The sequence below is a fragment of the Phoca vitulina genome, unplaced genomic scaffold (genome assembly GCF_004348235.1).
Source record: "Phoca vitulina isolate PV1807 unplaced genomic scaffold, GSC_HSeal_1.0 scaffold43, whole genome shotgun sequence".
NCBI classification, from domain to species: domain Eukaryota; kingdom Metazoa; phylum Chordata; class Mammalia; order Carnivora; family Phocidae; genus Phoca; species Phoca vitulina.
The window spans coordinates 729563-757205 of NW_022589746.1; the positions used below are offsets into that span (position 1 = coordinate 729563).

The 27643-nt window shown below is 38.6% G+C and overlaps 1 protein-coding gene across 3 annotated transcripts in view; it reads right to left on the reverse strand.

Moving 5' to 3' along the window:
• Nucleotides 1-24067, reverse strand: part of NUP133 (nucleoporin 133) — a 65747-nt gene extending 41680 nt beyond the window's left edge. For all 3 annotated transcript variants that reach the window (XM_032430311.1, XM_032430310.1, XM_032430313.1), the window contains exons 1-11: nt 23769-24067; nt 20864-20982; nt 18344-18447; nt 16681-16788; nt 14740-14874; nt 13940-14110; nt 11947-12102; nt 11572-11642; nt 6579-6726; nt 5406-5553; nt 4309-4466 (exon numbers count right to left, since the gene is read on the reverse strand). In XM_032430311.1, the coding sequence (XP_032286202.1) occupies nt 4309-4466; nt 5406-5553; nt 6579-6726; nt 11572-11642; nt 11947-12102; nt 13940-14110; nt 14740-14874; nt 16681-16788; nt 18344-18447; nt 20864-20982; nt 23769-23950 (1500 nt within the window). In that variant the 5' untranslated portion in view covers nt 23951-24067. The remainder of the gene's footprint in view (nt 1-4308; nt 4467-5405; nt 5554-6578; nt 6727-11571; nt 11643-11946; nt 12103-13939; nt 14111-14739; nt 14875-16680; nt 16789-18343; nt 18448-20863; nt 20983-23768) is intronic.
• Nucleotides 24068-27643: the final 3576 nt, after the last annotated feature.

The window sequence follows — 27643 nt, forward strand, 5'->3', positions numbered from 1 at the left end:
CAGTAATGTCCACAATAGCCAAACTGTGGAAAGAGCCAAGATGTCCATGGACAGATGAATGGATAAAGAAGATGTGGTATATATATACAATGGAATATTATGCAGCCATCAAAAGGAATGAGACCTTGCCATTTGCAACGACGTGGATGGAACTGGAGGGTGTTATGCTGAGCGAAATAAGTCAATCAGAGAAAAACATGTATCATATGACTTCACTGATATGAGGAATTCTTTTTTTTATTTTTATTTTTATTTTTTTTAAAGATTTTATTTATTTATTTGAGAGAGAGAGTGAGAGAGAGCGTGAGCACAAGAGGGGGGAGCAGGAGAGGGAGAAGCAGACTCCCTGCTGAGCAGGTAGCCCGATGCGGGACTCGATTCCGGGACTCCAGGATCATGACCTGAGCCGAAGGCAGTCGCTTAACCAACTGAGCCACCCAGGCGCCCCAATATGAGGAATTCTTAATCTCAGGAAACAAACTGAGGGTTGCTGGAGTGGGGGGTGGGGTGGGAAGGATGGGGTGGCTGGGTGATAGACACTGGGGAGGGTATGTGCTATGGTGAGCGCTGTGAATTGTGCAAGACTGTTGAATCACAGATCTGTACCTCTGAAACAAATAATGCAATATATGTTAAGAAAAAAAAAAAAGAAGATTGCAGGAGGGGAAGAATGAAGGGGGGGGAATCGGAGGGGGAGACAAACCATGAGAGACGATGGACTCTGAAAAACAAACTGAGGGTTCTAGCGGGGAGGGGCGTGGGAGGATGGGTTAGCCTGGTGATGGATATTAAAGAGGGCAGGTTCTGCATGGAGCACTGGATGTTATGCACAAACAATGAATCATGGAACACTACATCAAAAACTAATGATGTAATGTATGGTGACTAACATAACAATAAAAAAACAAAGCTAAAAAAAAAAAGGTATATATAACCACAGGAATCCTGAAAAATAAAAAACTGGAGGAGGTATCACAATCCCAGATACCAAGTTACACTACAAAGCTGTAGTAATCAAAACAGTATGGTACTGGCATGAAAACACACAGATCAGTGGAACAGATTACAGAGCCCAGAAATAAACCCACAATTATATGATCAATTAATCTTTAACAAAGGAGGCAAGAATATGCTGTGGAAAAAAGACCATTTCTTCAACAAACGGTGTTGGGAAAACTGGACAGCTACATGCAAAATGAAACTGGACCACTTTCTTACACTATACATAAAAATAAACTCAAAATGTGATTAAGGACCTAAATGTGAGGGCGCCTGGGTGGCTCAGTCGTTAAGCGTCTGCCTTTGGCTCAGGTCGTGATCCCGGGGTCCTGGGATCGAGTTCCGCATCGGGCTCCCTGCTCGACGGGAAGCCTGCTTCTCCCTCTCCCACTCCCCCTGCTTGTGTTCCTGTTCTCACTGTCTCTCTGTCTGTCAAATAAATAAATAAAATCTTTAAAACAAAACAAAACAAAAGGACCTAAATGTGAGAACTGAAACCATAATAATCCTAGAAGAGAGCAAAGGCAATAATTTCTCTGACATTGGCTGCAGCAACATTTTTCTAGATATGTCTCCTAAGGCCAAGGAAACCAAAGCAAAAATAAATTATTGGGACTATATCAAAATAAAAAGCTTTTGCACAATAAATGAAACAAAGCTAAAGGACAACCTACTGAATCTCATTGTAAATGACATATCTGATAGAAGGTTAGTATCCAAAGTATATAAAGAACTGATACAACTCAACACCCAAAAGACAAATAACCCATTTAAAAATGAGAAGACATGAACAGACTTTCTCCAAAGAAGACATCCAGATGGCCAACACACGAAAAAATGCTCAAAATCACTCATCAGGGAAATGCAAATCAAAACCACAACGAGATATTACCTCACACCCATCAGAAAGGCTAAAGTCAAAAACAGAAGAAACAGTAAGTGTTGGCGAGGATATGGATGAAAAAGGAACCATTGTACACTTTTGGTGAGAAGGTAAACTGGTGCAGCCACTGTGGAAAACAGTATGGAGATTGCTCAAAAAATTAAAAACAGAAATATCATAAGATCTAGTAATTCCACTACTGGGTATTTACCCAAAGAATACAAAAACACTAATTCAAAAATATATTATGAACCCCTATGGTTATTGTAGCACTATTTACAATAGCTAGATTATGGAAGCAGCCTAAGTCTCCATCAACAGATGAATGGATAAAGAAGATGTGATATATACATACAATGCAATATTACTCAGCCATAAAAATGAATGAAAGTTTGCCATTTGCAACAACATGGAAGGATCTAGACAGTAAAGGCTAAGTGAAATAAGTTGGTCAGAGAAAGACAAATACCATATGATTTCACTCATTAGGTGGAATTTATTTTTTTTTAAAGATTTTTATTTATTTATTTGATAGAGACACAGCAAGAGAGGGAACACAAGCAGGGGCAGTGGGAGAGGGAGAAGCAGGCTTCCCGAGGAGCAGGGAGCCCGATGCGGGGCTTGATCCCAGGACCCTGGGACCATGACCTTTGCCAAAGGCAGACACTTAACAACTGAGCCACCCAGGCGCCCCTCATATGTGGAATTTAGGAAACAAAGTAAACAAAGAAAAAAAAAGAGACAAAGTAAAAAACAGACTCTTAACTATAGAGAAAATACTGGTGGTCACCAGAGGAGGGAGGTGAGTGGGGGATGGGTGAAATAGGTGAAGGGGATTAAGAGTACATTTATCATAATGAGCACTAAGTAATTTATACAATTATTGAATCACTGTATTATATACCTGAAACTAGTATAACAATGTATGTTAACTACACTGGAATAAAAATAAAAATAAAAATAAATAATATGGATCAACATACAATTTTTTTTAAAAAGATATATATAATTCAGGGATTATATTTTGAGTAAAATTATCTGGGGGTTTCATCATAACCCGCACAACCTTTTATAGGTTTGCTCTTACACAATTCATTTCATCGTGTATTACTAAGAATAATGGTTGATTTCAAACTCAAACAAGGATTTAGAAAAAATTTTAAAGAAGTAGAATAACACAGCTTCAGAATATAAGGCAATATTATAAAAATCACATGACTACAAAGGAATAAAAGTAAAAAAAACTGTTACTTTCTGTTGAAATTATCATTTTAATTTTGAATTATAGAAATAGTCTATATAGGGCGCCTGGGTGGCTCAGTCGTTAAGCGTCTGCCTTCAGCTCAGGTCATGATCCCAGGGCCCTGGGATCGAGCCCCGCATCGGGCTTCCCTGCTCTGCGGGAAGCCTGCTTCTCCCTCCCCCACTCCCCTTGCTTGTGTTCCCTCTCTCGCTGTGTCTCTCTCTGTCAAATAAATAAAATCTTAAAAAAAAAAAAAAAAAAGAAATAGTCTACATAGTTACATAGTTCACATTCTATTCAAGTGTAAATTACCCCAAATGATATTATTTTTAGTCTCCTGTAAGAGAATGATACAAATCTCCAGATCAGGGTATTTCATTTTCAAGATGAGAGAAAAAAAAAAAATGTTTTTTTTCCCACTCTCCCTGTCAAAATCATCCCACAATAGCAAGAAGTGCAACCACCTGAACACCTGTGATTCCAACTACAACACATGAAGATGGAAACCAGAAGGAATGGCAGATGACAGAGCAGAGAGGAGACAAGCAAACTGGTGTGTGTGGTGCAGGGACAGGTCCTGGTGGGGATTTGTGGACTATGAAAAGGAAAGTTCCAAGATGACAGCAGACGCAGAGTTTCTAGAGATTTGACTATAGGGAAAACCATACTGACAGGCATTTAAAGAGCTCCTGGAGGCTGTGAGAAGTTGGGCCAGATATTAAAGAAGAGTGAAAGCAAATATAAAATTAGTCCATTAAACACTCCAAGAGTCACATAAAGCTGAGTAATGAAGGAAATGTAATCAGCATATTACTTGACTCAGTGAACCATAAGTAATATTCACATTGTCATTAAAGGAAAAAAATTTATAGGGGGATGATAAAGGCAGAGGAAGGACTATAAGTTACCCTAAATCCTTATCTTCTGTAATAGGAAATCAACAGATGTCTAATATTGGTGAATTAAGAGATGGCAACACATGATATTACTTAGAAATATGGAGAAAAATACCAGCAGAAACAGCTACAAGACTTAAAAGGAGCTACTTCTGGAAAGGAGGACAAAGGAGATGAGGGAGGTAAAAGAATTATGTTTTCATCACAACTCTTTTAAAACTGTTAAACTAAAACATTTGTGGGAAATACCCTGATAAAAATCTTAAAATCTTATGGAACCACATTACCTCATTGCTGGGTCCAGCAACTGAAGATGCTAGGGAATCTTCAAGATCTTCTGCTAATATGGACACACCTTCCCTTGAAGTAATAGACACCAACCCACTGTTTCTAGAAAAAAGGATAGGAAAACCACCGCAGGAACCAGCTCCTAAAATACTATCTCCTAAAAGAAAGAAAAATACAGACATACATAACAAAAAAATGCTTTCTAAAATCTACCGCCCTAAGCAGAGAATCATCTTGATACACTAAGAACTTTTTTTTTCCCTTTACAATATTCCTCCTACTTTGAACTCAGCTTTTTAATTCCAAATCAAATGTCAGGAACCTGTTGCTATTTGAAATAGCAGGCTCTGTGTCCTTCAGTTTGGGAAATAAAAACTAGCCTTCCAAATAGCAGTGAGTATAATAAACCAAAAAAGAAAATTATTCATTCTGCAAAACTCAGAATGACAGCTTTTTCAATCCAATGGAGTCCTCTTGCCCTCCTTCTATCTTTATTTATTAAGTAGGTCAATGGAGAAGGGAAGAAAAGTCTCAGCTTGCTCAATTCCTTATTAACATTCTCCCTACCCAAAGTCAAGGCTCTTGCGTTGAAACTAGAAAATCTAGGTTCCATCCTGTTGCCTCACTTGGATTTTGCCCTCTGCCCGATCTCCTTAGATAAAAATCCTGATTAAACTGTCTGCTTGGCTTTTTTTTCACTCCTGGCTGGCTCCCCCCACCCTCTGCCGTCATTCCAGCCCCCTTGCATGAGTCCAGCACCTGGGATTCTTCTTAGCTAGGGGTCTGGACAAACTTACTTAAAGAACATCATCTCAGAATAAATTAGCCTAACCAGGAATAAGCAATTACTTTTCTTAGTGTCAGAGTTTTGCTTCCTGGCCTCTTATGGGGGAAAACATTACTATTTTTTTGACCATAAATATAACAGTTTGGGAATTGGTATTTCAGTAGGGTTGTGACTTCAGCTACTACTGCTCTGGTACTGTCTCAATAACACCTGGAGGCATGCTTAAAACAATACTTACGGAAAGAGAATAAAAACTGCTAAGAATGACTAACGAGTCATTAATCATCCTTTCTGAAACTGATACTGTACCTTGTGTATTAAAGACAATTTTCTCCCGAGGGAGAGAAAACTTCCCAGTTCCTGTGGCACACACATAGACAGCACTTTCAGTATACAGATAGGCAGTCTGATTTGAAAAGTTTGGGACCATCAACCGACACATGATCAAGTCTTCAGACTGAAAAATGTCAGATTACATTTAATGGTAATTAAAACAAAAATACTTGTTTGTGTAATTTTGTAATTTATATTTTTATACACTATCTCATAAAAGTGATAAAATAATTCAGACTGTCCTTGTCAAAACCTAAACACTAGATGATTTACAAAATATGACAGGGTAAGTTTATAAACATCAATTAAGAGAAATCATTTGTCGAGTTGTAAATAATCAGCAAATTTTGAAAATTCCATGGTGGTAAGATTTTAACTAAAAGCCTATAAAAAATGTCAGAAAAAAAGATTAATTTATTATTGATTTAAAATTGGCAAATACTTTATAAGTGACCCCTGGTGAACATTTTGGTTCTTACTTCACTGTGAAGATATCAAGCACAAGAAAATTGAGTTAATTTGTTTATATATAAAATCAGAAGCAGAAATAGTATATGACCTAATTAAATGAAATCAGCAAATGTTAAAAATATATACTGTTTGTTATTAAAGAAGTAATTTTATTTCTTTACACCTCTTTTGCATTGCCTGAGAAATCTTAACACTGAGCATGTTTTTCTTGCATAATCAGAACTATAAGGTTTGTTTGAAACAAAAGGACAAATTAAACGATTTCCTTACAGTATTTAGTTACAGTCATATTAAGAATAAAGACTTAACAAAATTAGATACTATACTATATAAGGCTAAATGAAATGAATTTACAGTTAAGCTTTTCCTTATGAACATCATCATTATTCAACAATATTTACAATATTAAACAACTGCTTGCTATCAGCTGCTTCCACTCTCATCTCTCTTTAGCTAAGGCTGTGCAAAGGAATGAGTCTCAGATGGCAAACAAAATGCAATGCCTAGTGCACCTCGGCAGCCCATATACAAAATGCAATGCCTAAAAACCAGCTATTTAAAAATATTTCCAAGCCCTACAGGTGAATCTCTCAAAAGAACCTGACCCTACAACGGTTAGGACAAACAATTCAGTACGTTATTGTCATTTGTAATTTAATTTACAGATAGAAATCTTACCTGAAAAGGTGGATTATACTGAGTGACTTCTACAGTTACCGCATCAGACATTTGGTGGCCATTATCTTCTACTGTTATCAGAGAGTAATAGATGAGACATGGATTGTCTGCTGGGTGCCATGCGGCTGCCAAAATCAGGAGCCCATCACTAATCAATGAAAAAGAAAGATCTGCAGCCTCTTGGAAGTCAGTTTGTCAGTTTCTTACAAACAGATACTAACCATATGACCTAGCAATCCCACTCCTAGATATTTAAAAATAAAAACTTACGTTCACACAAAAACCTGTGTGCAAATAGCTATAGTGGCTTTATTCATAATTACCTAAAACTGGAAGCCCAATATCCTTCAACTGCTGAATAGATAAATGCTGGTAATTTTTTTTTTTTAAGATTTTACTTATTTGAGAGAAGAGAGTACAAGTGGGGAGAGGGGCAGAAGGAGAGACAGAATCCCAAGCAGACTCTGAGCTGAGCACGGAGCCCAATGCGGGGCTCAATCCCATGACCCTGAGATCATGACCTGAGCTGAAATCAAGAGTCGGGACATTTAACTGACTGAGCCATCCAGGCGCCCCAGCTCTGGTAATTCTACAGAGTGTGCCACTACTCAGCAGTAAAAAGGAAGAAACTATTGAAGGCACATCAAATGCATTATGCTAAGTGAAAGAAGGAAGTCTCGAAAGACTTTATACTGTATGATCCCATTTATATGGCATTCAGAAAAAGGCAACTGAAAACACATCAATAGTTGCCAGGGGTTGAAAGGAAAGGAGGGTTTGATTACAAAGGGACATGAGGAAATTTTGGGGGTGATGGAACTATTCCATTTCGTGATTGTGTCTTACAGTCAAATGAGTCTGCATTTGTCAATTCATTAAATTATACACTAAAACAGGTGAATTTTACTGTATATAAAATACAGCTCAATAAATCTGACTTTAAAAAAAGATCAACAAATCATCAAATGCAGGACCGGCAAAGCATAGCCCTCAGGCCAAACTGTGCCCAAGTTGAGTTTTTATAAATGAAGCTTTACTGGAATACAGCCACGCCCACTCATTTCTGTATTGTCCATGGATGCTTTCATGCTATTACTGATAAGAGTAGAATAGTTGCAGTGAAGACCACATGCCCTCAAAGCCTAAAATAGTTTGGGGCCCTTCAAAGAAAAGGCTGCCAACCCTGGCCTAATCTGTTCTTTAAAGCTTACTTTGGTCTGGAGGAACATTTCGTTTCTACTTTTAACAATCAGTTATAGAAACTTCAATGTGAAAACAAACATTTTTCTATCTTAAAGCTTATATGTTTCTCTTAAGTCTATCAAAATTGTTGCCCTCGGGGCGCCTGGGTGGCTCAGTCGTTAAGCATCTGCCTTCGGCTCAGGTCATGGTCCCAGGGTCCTGGGATCGAGCCCCACATCAGGCTCCCTGCTCCGTGGGAAGCCTGCTTCTCCTTCTCCCACTCCCCCTGCTTGTGTTCCCTCTCTCACTGTGTCTCTGTCAAATAAATAAAATCTTTAAAAAAAAAACAAACCTGTTGCCCTCAACAAAGAATTAAATGGTCTCTAATCTCAACCCCTCCAAAACATTCAGTAGTATTTATTATCAGCAACTTTCATTCAAGTCTCAGAAATATTAATGGGGGGCAAGCGCCCTCTACTGACAACTAAAAACAAGAAACAGAACAACAAAAAAAATGAAACCCAGCTAGTGACTAAATGACATCACTCCAAATCAAGCAATCCTAACATGGCTCTCATTTCTTTTTCCACTGTGATCTTCACCCAGCTCCTGGACTCTTATCATTTCTACTTGGACTCTTGAAAGGAATCCAAAAATACTGGCCCAAACTTGTAACATACTGCCAGTGACCTAAAGAGCTAATACAGGATATAGAAGAATGTTTTGCATAAAAAGGAACTAATAGATTAAAGACCTAAATGTGAGATCTGAAACCATAAAACTCCTAAAAGCAAACACAGGCAGTAATCTCTTGGACATCAGCCTTAACAACATTATTTATGGATATGTCTCCTCAGGCAAGCAAAACAAAAGCAAAAGCAAACTCTTGTGGCTACACCAAAATAAAAAGCTTTTGCACAGTAAAGGAAACTATCAACAAAACAAAAAGGAAACCTACTGAATGGAATTTCAAAAGTGATATATCTGATAAGTGGTTAATATCTAAAATATGTAAAGAAGTTACACAACAACACCAAAAAAACCCCAAACAACCCAATTTAAAAATAGGCAGAGGCCATGAATAGATGTTTTTCTAAAGAAGACATACAGATGGCTAACAGACATGTGAAAAGATGCTCAACATCAGTATTCATCAGGGAAATGCAAATCAAAACCACAATGAGATATCACCTCACACCTATCAGAATGGCTAAAATAAAAAGGACAAGAATTAACAAGTGCTGGTGAGGATGTGGAGAAAAAAGGAGCCCTCACATTCTGTTGGTGGGAATGCAAACTGGTGAAGCCACTGTGGAAAACAGTATGGAGGTTTCTCAAAAACTTAAAAATTGAAATACCATATGATCCAATAATTCCATTACTGGCTATTTATCCAAAGAAAACAAAAACACTAATTTGAAAATATATATGCACCCCTATGTTTATTGCAGCATTATTTATAACAGCTGAGACATGGAAACAACCCCAGTGCTCATCAATGAAATGAATGGATAAAGAAGATATAGTATACACACACACACACACACACACACACACTCACAACAGAATATTACTCAGTCATAAAGAAGAGATTTTTACCATTTGTGACAAAATGGATGGAACTAGAGGGTATTATGCTAAGTGAAATAAATCAGACACAGAAAGACAAATACCATATGACCTCCCTTATATGTGGAATCTTAAAAACAAAACAAATGAACAAACAGAAAAACAAAAGACTCTTAGTTGCCAGATGGGAGATGGCTGAGGGGATAGGCAAAATAGATAAAGGGGATTAACAGGTACAAATTTCCAGTTACAAAATAAACAGGTCAGAGATGAAAAGTACAGCCAAAAAGACAAAGACAAACAAAAAAAAGAAACCAAGTGAGGTCCCAGAGAATGTGGTCTTGAATGTACCAAGGAGAGAGGCAGAGTTGGTTATACCTAGGATAAGGCTCTGTATTGAAGTTACTCTAAAGACTATCACTGGGGTGCCACTGAGTCATGGAGACATGTCTAACAAATAGAATTCCTTAGAGAGTGGTGCTAGACCAGTTTTATTTGACATCTTTATAAAAACATCTTCACATTTAAAAAAAAAAACATGAAGCAATTTTAGGTAGCAGAGATGACAGGTAGATAATCTAAATTTTGCAAACCAGTAAAAATTTAACAATAAATTTTTACATGACTATACACAAGATAATATACTTAAGACTTAAAAAATCCAATTTCACATCTAAAACGAGGCTATCTGAGCTCAGTAATAATCTAGTAAAAGAATTTATAAGCCTGTTCCCTGAAAATATATGCCTAGGTTGCAAACCCGGCCAAAACAAGCAAAAGATCAAGGAGCATCAGTGAGCATCAGGAAGACAAACACTATTCTTAAATAGAAGAAAGGTATGCAGATATGGACACTCTGTATGGATCACCAGGAGAACAAAAGCTGTGTCTCATAAGCCCCACAAGCATCTTGTTAGCATGACAACAATGGGGGAGAGGAGCCTGGTCTCTGACCCAGTCCAGCAATTCTTAAGCACGTTTCTCTTCTCTTTTCAGTCCACATCTCCATTCTGAAAACTATGTGAAAATGTCTGCATCATATGCCCACGTGGGCTGTGTCCTAGCAGCAGTTCTAAATTTCTGAAAGTCTGGTAAAGATACATGAAAACAGGGGCGCCTGGGTGGCTCAGTCGGTTAAGCGGCTGCCTTAGGCTCAGGTCATGATCCCAGGGTCCTGGGATTGAGCCCCATGTCCGGCTCCCTGCTCAGTGGAGAGCCTGCTTCTCCCTCTCTCTCTGACTGCCTCTCTGCTTACTTGTACTTTCCCTCTCTGTGTCAAATAAATAAATAAACTCTTTAAAAAAAAAAAAAAAGATACATGAAAACACATAAACTATATTTAATTAAGCCACTTATGGAAATTAAATATATACTATTATTTTTACCTCTTTGATAGTTCCTATAAGGTTTTCAGAAACTATAAAGAAGGATCTTACTGACATTCTCAAGAGCCTAAGAAAAATTATACAGCAGAACTGCAATATCCTTCCAAAAAACAAGTAGAATTTGTTCTACTAAATAAACTAAATTACTCTAAAACACATAAAAATTGCTCTTAACTTCTGGTAAGTTGTGTTTTGAAGAATGACAAGTCATATATTTGTACTCATTATGAACTTTCTCATGGAAGCCATGTTACAAATGGTTTTTAAGTTCCATATGACCTTTGGTATTAAAACTAAATAATAACACAGGATAAATTAACTTTATCAGACTAACCTAGGATCTTAAGCGCCACTTGGAGCATTGTCTCTAAAAGGAAATTCACTGTGAATACAAACCCTGAGTGAGTTCTCACTTGTACTGCCAAGACAAAACCTCACCCTACCTTCCTTTCTTCTATATCACCACAAACATAGGCTTACTAAAGCAAAAGGGCTGGAGAAGTATGTCTGGTATCTCCACTGAGAAGGGAAGGATGGCAGCATGGAGTACACACAGCAGCAGGGAGGGCATCTCTCAGTGTGAAGAAAGAGAAGCTCCAGCCATGAGAGCAGGAAAGATGAGTCTCGAGCTAGGGCAGACTACTAATATAAGAATATGCAGCTGAAAGCTGAGAACTGCCTATATTTCTCAAATGAACCAGCATCTCTAGAAAAGGACACAAAACCATTTAGTAAGGTATAAAAGTATGATGAGAATAGTATTAGAAGAACAGATAGCAAGATTGCTCATCATTCTACAACAAACATTATTTTTCCAAACAACTACCTATATTCTTGATGACAAACTAATTGCTTACCAGTTTTGCTTCAAATCCAAATACCGAATGTTGACCCCTTCTTTAATAGCTTCATAGTTACTTTCAGATCCCTATATGAAAATATCAATAACATAAGCTCCATGAGTGTAAGGATCATTTCTTTTCACCTTTGTATTCCCAGCACCTACTAAACAGTTCAAATAGTTATTGAATAAATAATATATGCATTTTAAAAACTACTAAGTAAATCAGTGAGCTCCAGTATTTCTAGGGGTTGAACGCCCTATTTCTGTTTATCTGATCGCTAAAAGCTACACTGCATTGAAATATGTTCTAATAAATAAAACAATTAAAGAAATGAGCATTCTCATATACTCAAAAGTGTGAATTACAAAGATGAATATTTTTCCTTACCCAAATCGCATCAGTGATGTTTTCCTTAAGGGCTCTATTTATATCCCAACTATGTGCTTGTTTTTCTGAAGAATCATCTAATTCCCATTTACTGATGTTTGAACTTGTCAGGCTATAAAAGCTTGCTCTCTCTCTATCCCAAAGGACACTTGAAAGCTGTATGGAGAGGAGAGAAGAAAAAAGTTACGTTTATAGATTTTTAAGTTCTAATGTGAATGAACTACTTTTCTGAAACTCAAATTTTATATATTTTATAAGTATTCCATTAGTAATCCTAGCGGAATTCTTTGTTTAATATTCAAAGAAAGGAGTGATCCTAAAATGGACCTTGAAGGCAAGGGAAGATTTCCATAGGCAGAAATACAAAAGCAGACAGCCCACAAAGAGTATAGTTGTGGGAAAGTTATAAGGTCTTTCAGAGAACAAGTAGTCCTGTTACATTGGAATGTAGACTATAACTAGAAAAGAAGTAGAAATAATGCTCAAATGAAAAATTAGGGACACACAGCAGAGTCCTGAATGTGAGTTTGTAAACCCAGTAAACAAGATATTATCAATGGCTTTTGAACTCAAGAGCTGTGTTATAGGAAAATGAAAATGGCAAGTTTGTAGACAGATTATTTCACCTTTTCAAGTATGTACTTGGTTATGAAGTACAGTTATGTTTTTAGTTGGGCACACAACTGTTTTGAGTTAAAGCCCTAATCTTCTCCATTTCTCCTGTCACCATGTTTCTGGCCACTAATGGGATAAGGGAGCCAACAGAGAGTAAATTGAACTGGCACCAAGAGCTTAGGGGAAATTTACCAAGAGTGCAGATTAGGGCTTAACAATGGAAGTAAAAGATAGGGATGAAAATGAGACATGACAGAAGTCAAATCTATAGTGCCTGGTAAGTACGGAATTTGCTATAGCAGGGGAGACACACACACACACACACACAATGAAGAGTTTATACCGGGGTCACTGAAAAAAGTGACAGGTCATGAACAGAAATAAACAGGCCAAAAGAGAAACGAGTTTTACACACACTTTTGGTGTAGAAAATGTGAGAGAAGAGGGAATATGAGCAATTTGTTTTCAGACATGTTAGGCTGTAGGTTCGAAGACCATCAAGAAAGCAGATGATGAGAGCAACCTCAATTAGAAGGAAACAGCACAGGGGCGCCTGCGTGGCTCAGTTGTTTAGCTTCTGCCTTTAGCTCAGGTCATGGTCCCAGGGTCCTGGGATCGAGCCCCGCATCAGACTCCCTGCTCGGCAGGAAGCCTGCTTCTCCCTCTGCCACTCCCCTTGCTTGTGTTCAGGCTCTCTATCTCTCTCTGTCAAATAAATAAATAAAATCTTAAAAAAAAAAAAAAAAAGAAGGAAACAGCACAGTGAGAAGAAAATGTGCTTTCAATCAGAGGCTGGGCACGTATCTGCCATGGAGTAGTTGTGCAACCTCAGGCAGTTTACATAAATGTCACTGAGGTTATTTCCTTATCTGCAAACTGGAGAGAAAGCGCTCTACGTTACAGGTCATCATATTACTCGAGATAACAAATATAGAGCCCCTAGCAGAGAGTAGATGCTCCAGGTTCGGCCTCCCTTCACTATTCCAGAGCCTGAGGCAGAAGCCCAGCCGACAGATCTAGATTTGAGTCATCCACACAAATAGCCAGAGTCATGGGAGTGGAGAACACACTTTTGGTTAAGTCAAAAAGCAAAACTGGTCCTTAAACACATTTGTAATTTTATATAACAGTTTTAATTCAAAGAATGTACATATAAGAGAATCTGTATGATTTAAGAATATTAAAGTTACAGGGTTTGTGAGAGGATTAGTATGAACTCATTTGATCACGATAAAAATGCTTCACTGAAAAGATCAAAAGTTTTACTTCATATACGCTAGTGTTCACACGGAGGCAATACCAACTTCGTAGGAAACTTCCAACTTACTGATTTCATGAAGAAACAAGCTTGTAAAACAAAATCATTTTATCAACTTACGATGAGATCACTACTTGGAGATAAAATTCCCAAAAGAGAAGAGACCTTCCGACCAATTCCTGAAAGCATGCCTTGACCTTGAGGCAGAACGTGTTGATGAATCTTTCCTAAACTATCAGGTATCAGCCGAACCAGCTGGCTTCCCGATGAGGACAAAATAAAACTTCCTCCCTATGAACAAATATTGTAAATAAGTTATGCATCTATAACTAAGATAAAGAACATTAACACAAAATGCTTTGATACAGAAACAAATCATCTATCATCTGTACCTTAAAACAAATCTAAAAGAATAAAAAAAGAGTCATTTTACTAAAACGATTTAATTATGAATACTATTACATGATACTAATACGTGATACTATTAATTCTACATAGAGAAACTTTGGTTGTTTTTTTAATTGAGTGGTGTTTTTTTAATTCTGATTTTTAAACTGTAGGTTCACCACACTGCAGGTTCAACAAATCAAGTATCACATTTTGTTCTTTGGTAAACTTGCAAAGTGTACATTAGCAAGCCATTTTTCATAATGTCTAAGGGTTTCTAAGTCACTGTCAGAAAATGTTTCTGAAAGAAATGAATACCATGGGCTACGACCTAATATTGGTATTTCAGAGTCCTAGAAGGGCTTTCCTTTGTCAAACTGTTCAACTCCTAGACCCTTACATTCTTCTCTTGCCTCTTTTTGATCCCTGCCTGGCCTGTGTGGTCTATCCAAAACAATTTTTAGTCATTCACATATCACTCCCAAGCCAAATCACAGCTTTCCAATAAATATGAAAGAAAACCCATCATATACCTGCACTGCTGTTAGGAAACTGTAAGTCTTATCACCTCCCAAATCTACAAAGGTCTCTGTGTAGATATCTTCACCGGCAAGGCTTGGCCAATAGCGGATGGATCCTTCTCTGGTGGCAACCATGACAGCAACAGCCTTGAAACAAGACCATAACACTCGGCAATCACAGTAAAAAGGACCCTGAAACTGGGAGTCTGGTGACACTGATAAAAAGAAACTAGGGGAATTTACTATTTAACATAAATTAGGGGGGACAAAACCCCTCCTTTTTATATTTTAAAAATTATCAGACTATAAATTGACTTTCTTTTCCTTTTGTTGTGCAGTTCTATTAATTTTAACACTTGTATAGACCCATGTTAACTACTACCAATATAGGGACACAGCACAGTCCCGTAAACATCCCAAACTCCCTAGTGCTAACTATCCCTTAATAATCACATCTTTCCCCCATCTTAACCCCGGTAACCAGTTTCCATCATTATAGTTTCGTCTTTCTGAGAATGTCAAGCAAATGAAATCATATAGAATGTAACCTTTAAGCACTGGCTTATCTCACTTCAGCATGTCTTTGAGATGCATCTGGGTTGCTGCTGTATTAAGAGTTCATTCCTTTTTTACTGTTGAGTAGTATTCCATTCTGTGGATGAAACCCATTTGTTTATTCATTCACTTGTTAAAGGACATTTGGGTTATTTCCACCTTTGGCTATCACAAATAAAGCTGTTATGACATTCATATACTGTTTTTTGTGTAAACTTAAGTTTTAATTTCTATGAGGTAAACAGCCAGGAATGGAATTGTTGGGTCATAATGGCAAGTGTCTTTCAACTTCAGTGGAAAGCGAAAATCAAGTAGCTGTACCATTTTGCATTCCCATCAGCAATGTATGAGTTCTAGTTGCTCCACATCCTTGTCAGCACTTGGTGGTGTCAGTATTTTGTATTTTAGCCATTGTAATAGGTGTACTGTGATATCTCACTATTGTTTCAATTTGCATTTCCCTAATGGCTAATGATGTGAACATCTCTGTAATACCTTATATCTTCTTTGGTAAAGTATCTGTTCAAGTCCTGTGCCCTGTTTTTAAATTGGGTTGTTTTCTTATTAAGCTTTGAGAGTTCATTTTACATTCTAGATACAAGTTCTTCATAAGATATGGCTTATGAATATTCTCTCCCAGTCTGTAGCTTGTCTCTTGTTCTTGTCACTGTCTTTGACACAGCCAAGTTTTTAATTTTGAGGAAGTCCAATTTATCTATTTTTTTCTTTTATGAATCATGCTTTTGGTGATTTCCAAGAACTCTATGTCTAACCCCAGGTTATGATGATTTTCTTCTGTTTTCTTCCAAAAATTTATAGTTTTATGTTTTACATCTAAATCTATGATCCCTTTTGAGTTAATCTTTGTATAAGACAGGAAGTTTAGGGGGAAATTCTTTCTTCCTCTCTCTCTCTCTTTTCTTTCTTTTTTTTTTTTTTAAAGATTTTATTTATTTGACAGAGAGAGACACAGTGAGAGAGGGAACACAAGCAGGGGGAGTGGGAGAGGGAGAAGCAGGCTTCCCGCGGAGCAGGGAGCCCGATGTGGGGCTCGATCCCAGGACCCTGGAATCACGACCTGAGCCGAAGGCAGACGCTTAACAGCTGAGCCACCCAGGTGCCCCTCTCTTTTTTTTTTTTTGCATAAGGATGACCAATGGTCCCAACACCATCTACTGAAAAGACTATCCTTACTCCATTGAATTGCTGTTGCAGCTCTGTCACAGATCAAAGGGCCACCTCTGTATCTGCATTCTCTATGTGTCTATCTGCCAATACGAGTGCCTTGATTCCTGTGGCTTTACAGTTATGTCTCCGGATCAGGTTGGATGATTCCTCTAATATTACAACTCCCTTATTTAAAAAAAATATATTTCAATAAGCATTTAAGTCACCTACCTGAGTAGAATGTGTTTCACCTGCAGTATCAGAATAAGAGAGAGCCACCAAGTCAGCACTCCAGTGGAAGTCACTAGGCGGCAGCTGAAGTTCTTTGCAAACAGATAACTAAAGAAGAAACCCAAAGAAAAAATCTTTCACATCAAATCCAAGTTTTTTGAATATGCACTTGACTTCACTATTTTCTTTCTCTGCATATTTTAGATTCTGATTCACTGCTGGAAATACCATTCTATAAATATTCTTTCTTCTCACATCTTTTTGATCAGGCTTTCATCAGGGCTTTCAGTAATTTCAAAACAAAGTATCTTAAGAGATACAGAATCAGGAAAACTTAAAAGGTAGACCAGACACTGAATATCAACTAGCCCAATACCTTTCTGGACTAAAAAAAGTCTACTGGTTAAGAGATGTATGTATGGAATTCTCCCAGGCTAGTCTTGATTTGTTTATTTGACATCTAAAATCAGCATGACCACAGAATAATTAATTATACCAAGTTGTCCAGAAATATTTCTTAGCCTCAGCCAGATATCAGGCTCCTTCTGCTAACTCATCACGGCCCCCAGGACGTCTCCTCGCCTATGCTCTCAACTACAAATACTACTTTCTAGGCAGCAGCAGTACAAAGGCCACAGATGCCAAGAGTTCACATAAGCACGAGTCCCCAGTTCCAAGAGAACAATGGCCCAGTAACAACAGACCAGTGATTGGTGCAAGGAAGGATGCCTGATATGGAACACACAGGAAAATTAGGTTGCTGACAATAAGTTCTTGGAAACACAAATGATAATCCTATGTGAGAAACTTGACAACCGAAAGTTAAACTAGTAACTAGTAAAATTGGTATCATTTTTTCCCTATTTTTAAAAGACTTATTTACTTATTTGGTGGGAGGGGAAGCGCAGAGGGAGAAAGAATCCTGAAGCAGACTCCCAGCTGAGCACAGAGCCCAACGCAGGGCTCAATCCCAGGACCCCGAGATCATGACTTGAGCCAAAATCAAGAGTCGGCTGCTTAACTGCCTGAGTCACCTAGATGCCCCTGTTTTTCCCTATTGAGCATCATTCAGCAGATTTAGTGAAACAGTCCTATCTTAGAAATAAAAAAACTCAATTCATTAGCTTATGTGGATGGCATTTAGCCTTAAACCTCATTAGGTAGACTGACATGACATTTATAACATTCATTAAAAATTTTGAAGTCTCGGGCGCCTGGGTGGCTCAGTTGGTTAGGCGACTGCCTTCGGCTCAGGTCATGATCCTGGAGTCCCTGGATCGAGTCCCGCATCGGGCTCCCTGCTCGGCGGGGAGCCTGCTTCTCCCTCTGACCCTCCCCCCCTCTCATGTGCTCTCTCTCTCTCATTCTCTCTGTCTCAAATAAATAAATAAAAAAATCTTTAAAAAATTTTGAAGTCTCTAATGTTATTAAATGTAAATAAGATGGATCTAGTTTAAAATTAAATGGGAGAAACTTTTTTTTCCCAATACAAAAATGTATATGCATGCTCAGTATTTCATATCATAACAAAAATGCAAATCCATAATGTTTGAGTAGATTCAGATTACTGTCCTCTAACAACTCTAGAGCTTTAGGGTAAAAACCAAGAGCCAATTGGTAATCCTCTCCTCTATCTCCTTCTAGCTTTCTAAATAGCAATTACCTTAGTAATAGGTGACAGAGCAATTTTCCAAATAATGAGTTTCTCTTTGCAGACCAGACAAGCCCATCCACCTTCATCTATGTGAACAGTCAGCTGATCATCAACTTAAAAAAAAAGTACATAATTAAACTTAAAGCATTAATAAGAAAAACTGTTAAAAAAACAAAAAGAAGAAAAAAAACCTTAAAATTCCTTTTACCAAGATCTTCTTTATAGCTACATTCTTTATGTATATGTGTGTCTATATATATAAAAAAGTAATTACCACATAAAAAAAGATTCATTCTCATCAAAAATGCTCTTGAGTAATTCAAGAATCATAAATATCCAAAACAAGAAATCCATTTAACTTTGATAACCACATTTAGAAATGTATCTGAAGGCAAAAAGTATATTTTGGACTTAGGTTTAATATCTTTTAATATTGGTTATAAACAGGTATCTTACTTTCTATAATATTTAGTAACATTTGTAATTTTACTTTGATACAGCAACAGAAATAATAATCTCTCCCATTAAATATATTAAAAATTTCAAGGAAAAACTTCCTTCAAAAGAATGTGATTTTTGAATACTTTCTTTAAAAGTATGATAAATCACTTCACTATATGCAGACATCAAGGGTTACATTCCATATTTTTTAAAGAGATATTTAAAGAGTTATTTATTTATTTTAGAAAGAGAGAGAGAGAGCACGAGGGAGAGGCAGAGGGAGGAGAGGAAGAGAATCTTAAGCAGACTCCTCACTAAGCGCAGAGTTCCACACAGTGCTCAATCCCACGACCTGAGCTAAAACCAAGAGTCGGCCGCTTAACCGACTGAGCCACCTAGACACCACGTGGGTTACATCCCATATTAACTGACAAAACTAAATTAGTATATTGCTGTAGTAAGCATTGGTAGTACACCTCAGTGTGTTAGCCCTAGAAATTTAATTAATTTGAGCTCTGCATGCCTAAAGAAGGGCAAGATAAAAGGCATCAATAATGTACAAGCTAAAATACTAAATCGTGCCTAGGCTAAGTGTGGGCTTTTTGCTGAATGAGCATATCTGCTCAATATTTTCTTTTTCTGAAAGCAATAAAGCAGCTCCAAATACTCTACTGGTAAGCCCTTGAGGTCTCTGACTTAACACACAGCACTTGGTAGGTTTCCATATAGGGAAAAGTTCTTTCAGTTTACACACCCCTCAGTTTAAACATCCTAATTTCTAGGGACTCTCTCCTCTGAGGCTGTGTACTATTTGTTATTAAAAGTCTGGTGGCATGAACCAGGAGTATGTTAAAAGGTTTAAATATAATTTAAGCTGAAATTTTTAGAAAAGTAAAGAAAAATATATATATTTAAAACAAAAACAGTGCAAGGCGCCTGGGTGGCTCAGTCACCTTCAGTGTCTGCCTTCAGCTCAGGTCATGATCCCAGAGTCCTGGGATCAAGTCCCGCATCAGGCACCCGGCTCAGTGGGAAGTCTGCATCTCCGACTCTGCCCCTCCCCCTGCGCATGCACATGCTCTCTTGCGTGCGCTCTCCCTCTCTCTCTCGCAAAAATAAATTAAAAATCTTAAAAATAAATATATAAAACAAAAACAGTGCATGACAGAGGTTAGTGGAAGTTTAGTTGTCTGAAAATCACTGTACCTGAGTTCTCAAGGACTCATAGGAAAGATAGGCAAGTTCAAGTTGATGAGAAATATTCCTTTCTAGAATGGAGTACTTTAACCCTTTTTGATTATCATTCACAGTATGAAATACATTTTATATCATGATGCATTCACATACAATTTAAATAAAACAAACAAGTTATCAAGCACTGTTATATGAAATGCACTCTGATATTCTGCATTCTGTTTTTTTAAGTGCTGGCCATGAGCCACTAAACTGATTTCAGTTACTACCTGCAGTTTGAAAAACACTGTTCCAGAAAATCACAAAAATCTATAATTGCATCATAAATAAAAATGCCTTGGGAACATCACTGAGGATGCTCTGAACTTTGCTCTTCAAGTCACCCAACCCCTCATCCTTACCGCTGCCTTTCTAACACTTGTGTGACTGCATCTTTCAAACTTCCACTCTAATTCTCTGCCAACAGAATCTTCTAAAGATACACCACACTGATAACACTAATGTGTACATATAACCTCTGGGATACTACACAGGATCCAGAAATGGAGGTAGTAAGACTTGACCTTACTGTATTATCACACCCAATAATGTGAGGCAGTGTTTTGATTTTTTTTAAAGCTAAACTTCATACACCCGATCAACTTTTGAAATCAGACCGAGTTTTGCATATGCAGTGTTTACAACCATAAAAGAAGTAATGTGATTGTGCTAAAAATAAACTCATTCTGCTTCTCAAATTCATTACATTTCTCAATTACAGTGAAAACCAAATACATTACCTGTTTCTACCCCATTTAAGTGAAGGTATATCAGAGAAAGCACAAATTTCAATCTGAGCCAGAGCCAGGCTGCATTCTGAATTGCTAATAGAGGCAAATGGAAAATGACACCCACCTTCAGCCAATGTCAAGGCTTCCATTATTTTAACAGGAAGAGAAGATCCAAATGTTTTCACATCGTAGTTCATAGACTCAGTTACACAGTGGTGTGGCAATATTCGTGTAGGTGTTCCTCTAAAGAAAAGAGACCACATTCCTTGAACCATAACTTAAAATTTTCCATTATCTTGTGGCACTTGGGTGGCTCAGTCGGTTAAGCGTCTGCCTTGGGCTCAGGTCATGATCCCAGGTCCTGGGATAAAGTCCCACATCAGGCTCTCTGCTCAGCGGGGAGCCTGCTTCTCCCTCTCCCTCTGCCGGCCACTCCCCTTGCTTGTGCTCTGTCAAATAAATAAAATCTTTAAAAAAAAAATTTTCCATTATCCTAATTTTAAGGTACATATTTTCACATAAAGAGAAGATCTCTGATAAAAAAGAAGAATGATGAGGTGTAACAGTAAAAAAAAACCCCCAAAAAAACAAAAAAACAACTCTGGCTCATGTGTACTGTATAATATATTTTTTGTTAAAAAAAAAAAAAAACTGGGCGCCTGGGTGGCTCAGTTGGTTAAGCGACTGCCTTCGGCTCAGGTCATGATCCTGGAGTCCCAGGATCGAGTCCCGCATCGGGCTCCCTGCTCTGCAGGGAGTCTGCTTCTCCCTCTGACCCTCCCCCCTCTCATGTGCTCTCTCTCATTCTCTCTCTCAAATAAATAAATAAAATCTTTAAAAATTAAAAAAAAAAAACTGATAGGATCTAGAAAAATGGCTTCTGACTCTTATGCTCTAGGAATCAGACGCATGCTCTATTCACTTAAACTATTTATAACTGCTTCCTTAGCTGTGAAATATGAAGCCTGGACTAGATCAGTATTTTCCAAATTGTGGGTCATTTTGAGGGTCTCAATCAACATTTTCGAAAAACAGAATATAATCTAGAGTTATTCTACACTGTGGTCAAAAAAGCTTTACAAACACTGGGTTAGATTATCTTTTTTTTTTTTTTTTTAAGATTTTATTTATTTGACAGAGAGAGAGAGAGTGAGAGCAGGAACACAAGCAGGGGGAGTGGGAGAGGGAGAAGCAGACTCCCTGCTGAGCAGGGAGCCCGATGCGGGGCTTGATCCCACGACCCTGGGATCATGACCCGACCCGAAGGCAGAGGCTTAACGACTGAGCCACCCAGGCGCCCTGTGTTAGATTATCTTTAAGCTCTCATCAATCCTGGAACTTTTTTTTTTTTTAATTGAAGTATAGTTGACACATAATGTTACATTAGTTTCAGATGTACAAAACAGTGACTGAAGCACAGCTACTGTCTGTCACCATGTAACTCTATTATAGTATCACTGATTATAATCCCTATGCTGTACTTTTCATCCCCATGACCTACACATTCTATAACTGGAAGCCTGTACCTCCCACTCCCTTTCACCCATTTTGCCCTCATCAGGCAAATTTTATGAAATCTACCAAATTTGTTTTTTTTTTTTTAAAGATTTCATTTATTGGGACGCCTGGGTGGCTCAGTCGTTAAGCGTCTGCCTTCAGCTCAGGTCATGATCCCGGGGTCCTGGGATCGAGCCCCGCATCGGGCTCCCTACTCTGCGGGAAGCCTGCTTCTCCCTCTCCCTCTCCCCCTGCTTGTGTTCCCTCTCTCGCTGTGTCTCTCTCTGTCACATAAATAAATGAAATCTTTAAAAAAAATAAAAATAAAAAAATAAAGATTTCATTTATTTATTCTTAAAAAATAGAGAGAGAGAGGCAGAAGCAGAGGAAGAAGCAGGGAGCCTGATGCGGGACTCCATCCCAGGAACCCCAGATCATGACCTGAGCCAAAGGCAGACGCTTAACGGACTGAGCCACTCAGGCACCCCCAGATTTGTGCAACCAAGATACTTGAGTCATGAGTATCTGCTGTTACCTGTTCTTCAACAGCAGATACAGCAGTTGAAATAGTATCTCCTCACTTTGTTAACATTCAAAAAATAATGTAAAGCTACCAGTATAAAATTTATTCTCTTATCATGAGGATTAAGTGAGCTTTGTTTGTTGACATACTGTTATAACAAAGATTTTTCTTTAAATAATCACTAGAAAGTAAGAAAAGATTTTAAAAACCACACATTAAATACAGCTTTTATTCTCTGACTTTTTTCAAAATGAGTAGAAAACACTGACAAGATCACCACTTTGAAGAGCACTTTCAAAATGTAAGTTTTCTTGCAAAACAAAGTTCTTTTTTGGTAGACGAATTCAGAGGAAACTACTCAGAAACACGTTACCTTCTAAAGCTCTAGATTAATTATGAAACGGTGGGTGCGGAGCATGATTTAACAGGTGATGTGGACTGATGTGCCACGCTTTTATTTGCTAACAAAACCACTCTTAACTCACTGCTATGGAAAGCCTTATACCTATTAATTTAGCTACAAAGTTAACTTGTGTGGCCAAAACTCCCGTAACTATTAATCAGCAGATATTAATGGCAATAACTATGTTAGGCATTATACGGTTTTCCTGGGTTGGAGATGCTCCTTGTCACCATCGTCGAAGGATTTCATATTGATTTGGCCTTAAGTGAAGCAGGCTATCGCCTTTTCACAGATGAAAAGACTCATGACTGACTGACACCGGAAAACAGGGGTAGTAAGAAGGAGGCAGGTAACCACTGACTGAAATCCATTTTGTTTACTTCTACACAAAGCTAATTCCATGAAAAGTGCAAAGTGAAGCCTCGATAAATTAAAGCGAGGCTTAAATAACTACCCGCAAAGATGGAGAAGATCTATTTCCCCAAAATTTTGGCGTTCTTCCCCGCCGCCCCCGGTTCCGGAGGCTTCTGGAGACACTATCCCATCAGGCCCGCCGAGGCACATAAGCCTATCCGTCACCAGACTGAACCGGGGACAATCACTTACCGCGAGCTCAGCGAGCTACGCCGGCCGACCGGCGAAAAGAGCACCGGGGAGCTGACTGCCGACGCCAAGGACAGACCTTTCCTGCTAGTCGCCCGGGGCGTGGAGCCCGGCCCGACTCCGCCCAGCGGGCCCCTTCGGGTCCCAGGCCCCGGTGTCCGCGGAGAGGAGACGGCCGGGAACATGACGGAACGCAGAAGCGACACAGGGCGCGCGGATTCCGCCCGTGGGGCTGAAGCTCGGCTCGCGCGCGGAGCTTGAACACCCAGAGGCAGGAGAGCGCGCTGTGATGGCGTAAAAGCACAGCGCCGAGGCGCGGGCTTTGTTGGGGAGGCGGGGGAGGGCGAGCGATCAGACGTAAAAGCGCAGCGCCGAGGCGCGGGGTGTGATCGGAACGGTGTGTGCAGGGTGCGGGGGAGGGCGCGCGGTAATGACGTCAGAGTGCTGCCTGCAGCCGCGGGAATTGGTCGTAGAGGGTGCCGGTGGGGAGTTTTAGGGGGCTGGCGGGTGTCCGGAACCTCAGGAAAGTGAAACTGGAGAGACAGGCGCCCTTCTCGACTGGCCCTCTAGCAGCCTGAACGCAGAGCCTCTCTTTGCGTGCTGGTCTTTCCTGAGCCTCTTGGGAACTGGGAAGTATCGGTTCCCTGGTCCACGCTGAGAAGGGAGAAAATCGGAAAAGCTGCCAGTGGTTTCACACTCTATTTGTTCTTCTCTACATTTGTCATTCCCCACTCCACACTGTCTCATCCACGCTAGTGAACGCTAGTGACGCCACAAGTCCACATCTTTATCCCGGATCTTGCTCAAAAACTGTAGGCTCTAAACAGCTCCCTAGTGGACACCTCGACCTGCATGTCCTTCAGACTCCTGACGATCCACGTGTTAAAAACTGAATTCTTGTTTTCCTTTGGGACGGACCCCTGTCCTACCACCTCTTGCCCCACTTGGTAGAACTGGCCAATTACCCCAGTCAAAAAGAAGAGCTCTATCCTGGAGTCATTCTTCACACTTAACCGCCACTGCAACATCCTGGTACACTGTAGCTCCTGAATGCAGTCCATGGATGTCAGCCTCCTGCAGTGGAGACCGGAGACCGCAGCGCGTGAATAGTATCAGGACCTATGCCTTGGGGGCAGCCCAAGTACTTCTTTATCACTACCCAGGGTTCTACATTTTCCTAGTGGCTGCCATCTCCTTAAAAAAAAAAAAAAATCATTTCCTTGTTTATCCTTTGACCTCATTTTAAATAGTATAGTCCCTTATACGGGACATCTAGAAGAAGGGATAGTGTAGTGCAGTGGCTCTCACACTCGAACATGTATCATCACCAGGAGGGCTTGTTAAACTGCGTTGCTGCCCATCCACAGTGTCTGAGAATTTGCATTTCTAACAAGTTTCTAGGTGTTGGTGATGCTGCCGTCCGGGGACATTCTGATAACTACTGGCTTAGTAATTGAGTGTATAGACTCTGGAATTAAATGGGACTTGGTTCAAATCTCACCTCTGCTATTTACTATCTGTGTCACCTTTTTGAGCCTCTATTAAATTACTAATAGTACTCACTTGTGAGAATTAGATAGTATAGATGTGACTGTATTTGTGAATGTCAAAAAACAAACATAGAATGAAGGCAAACAAACTGAAGAAAAACAGTATTTCCAATAAAATAGTACTTTAAAGAAAATCAGTAAGAGAAAGCAAGCTACCCCAATAGAAAAAAATGGAAATGCATGAAGGGCATGAACTAGCATTAAGTCAAAGACTAGAAATGACCAAAAACACATGAAAAGATCTTCAACGTCACTAATAGTTAAAGAAATGCAAATCAAACCACCTATCAGTATTGTTTGCCTGTTGGATTGGCTGGAAAGTTATAAAAAATGAAAATAGTTCATGTTGAAAGGCTGTGGAGGAATAGGTGCTGATGTATACACTTCTGGCGAGATTTTTATAAATTAGTACAGTCTTTTAAGAGGATAATCTATCAAAAAGCCTTATAACTTGTATATGCTCTTTAAAGGTGGCAATTCACTTTTAGAATTTATCTGAAAAAATCATAATAAATAGTATTGTTTATAATAGCAAAGAATATAGAAAGATGTCCAATGATAGATTTATAGTATATTCACATTATAAAATTGTATATGGTTAAAAAGAATACATGTAGCTGTGTGTAATGAATACTTAAGGATATAGGAAAATATTGTAAAATTTTAAAAAGCAGGTTGGTCACAAAACAGTATGTCCACTATGAGCCCATTTTTTATTGAAATAAAAAAATGCCTCATAGACACACGTATACATGTGAGAAGCTCAACTTGAACATATGCCTCCCTTCTATATACCCTTCCTAAAGTACTGCCTTTCAGTTAAGACCAAACTTTGATTTCTGTGGTACTAATCACTGCAATCGACAATGGGATAGTAGCCAGAATTATTTCCTGCAGCTGTGGTAGAATTGTTAGAATTCCACTATCACCAACATATTAATGGTGATATTATTAAAATGGAAAGGCAGGGAAACAATAAAGAACTCATCATGGAAATTATCCATGCCCAATCATTTTCAAGGCATTCATTTAATTGCCTCTAATGGCAATGGAACTTTTTGAGATAACTCTAAATTTCATTGTAGTTTAAAAGTCCTCCGAGCAGGGAAGAATGCATATCGTTTTCACTAGTTCTGTGGTCAGCAAACTGTCAAGGGGCAGAGAGTATCTCTAGCTTGCAGGCTGTAGTCTGTTGCAACTGCTCATGAATGAGTGTGGCTATGTTCCAATAAAACTCTATGTATGGACACTGGAATTTGAATTTCATGTAACTTTGATGTGTTATGAAATATTTTTCTTTTGGTTTTTAAAAATCATTTAAAACTGTAAAAACTGAGGCACCTGGGTGGCTCAGTCAGTTAAGCACTCGACTCATGGTTTTGGCTCAGGTCAGGATCTCAAGGTCGTGGGATCAAACCCCAAGTCAGGCTCCACACTCAATGTAGTCTGCTTGGGATTCTCTCCCTTTCCCTCTACCGTTCCCCCAGCTTGCGCACTCTTTCTCTCTCTCACTAAATGAAGAAAATCTTTAAAAACAAACAAACAAAACTGTAAAAACCATCCTTAGCTTACAGGCCATACAAATCAGGCAACTGGTCACAGTTTGCTGACCCATGGGCTAGTTTCATGAGGGAGGCACAGGTCCTTTGTTGGCATAGGACATAGCAAAATAAGAGGATGCTCAATGTTTTTTGAATGAGTTGAATGAATAGAGATTGCCATGATGCCTCAGACGTAAAAATCATGTAAAACATCCCCAAAGGAACATTTACAATGTAGTTCTCACATACTTCTTTCATTAATATACTTAATGTTTTGTAACATTTACATTTATTTTCATTTATTTTCTAACAGCTTTGGCATTTTTTATGAAATAAAATTAATTTCCCAAAATAGAGCCTTAACTTGTAAAAATGTACTGACAAAGGTTTAGCCTATAATGGTTTATTTAGCTTATGATTATTTCCTGAGAACCAGTCAGGTCCAGAGTCAGAGAAGGCCTTGCACATAGAGATGAGCCTGGGAGGGTGGACAACAAAACACTAAGCTCATTAACAGAAATTTTATCTTCACAGGTAGAATTTCTGGTGATTAAAATTTTCTTTTTTGCTTATTTTCTAAATTGCTTATATGAACATACATATCCTTCAATGGCTCTCCATGCATGTAGGATGAAAGCTAAGATTTTCAGCATGATATTGAAGGTCCCCCATGATCTGGCTCCCATTTCATGAATATCTCCTTGTATAAAGCATCAATGCTGAATTAATTTACAACTTGCCTATTCTTTTTCTTTTTTAAGATTTTTATTTATTTATTATTTGACAG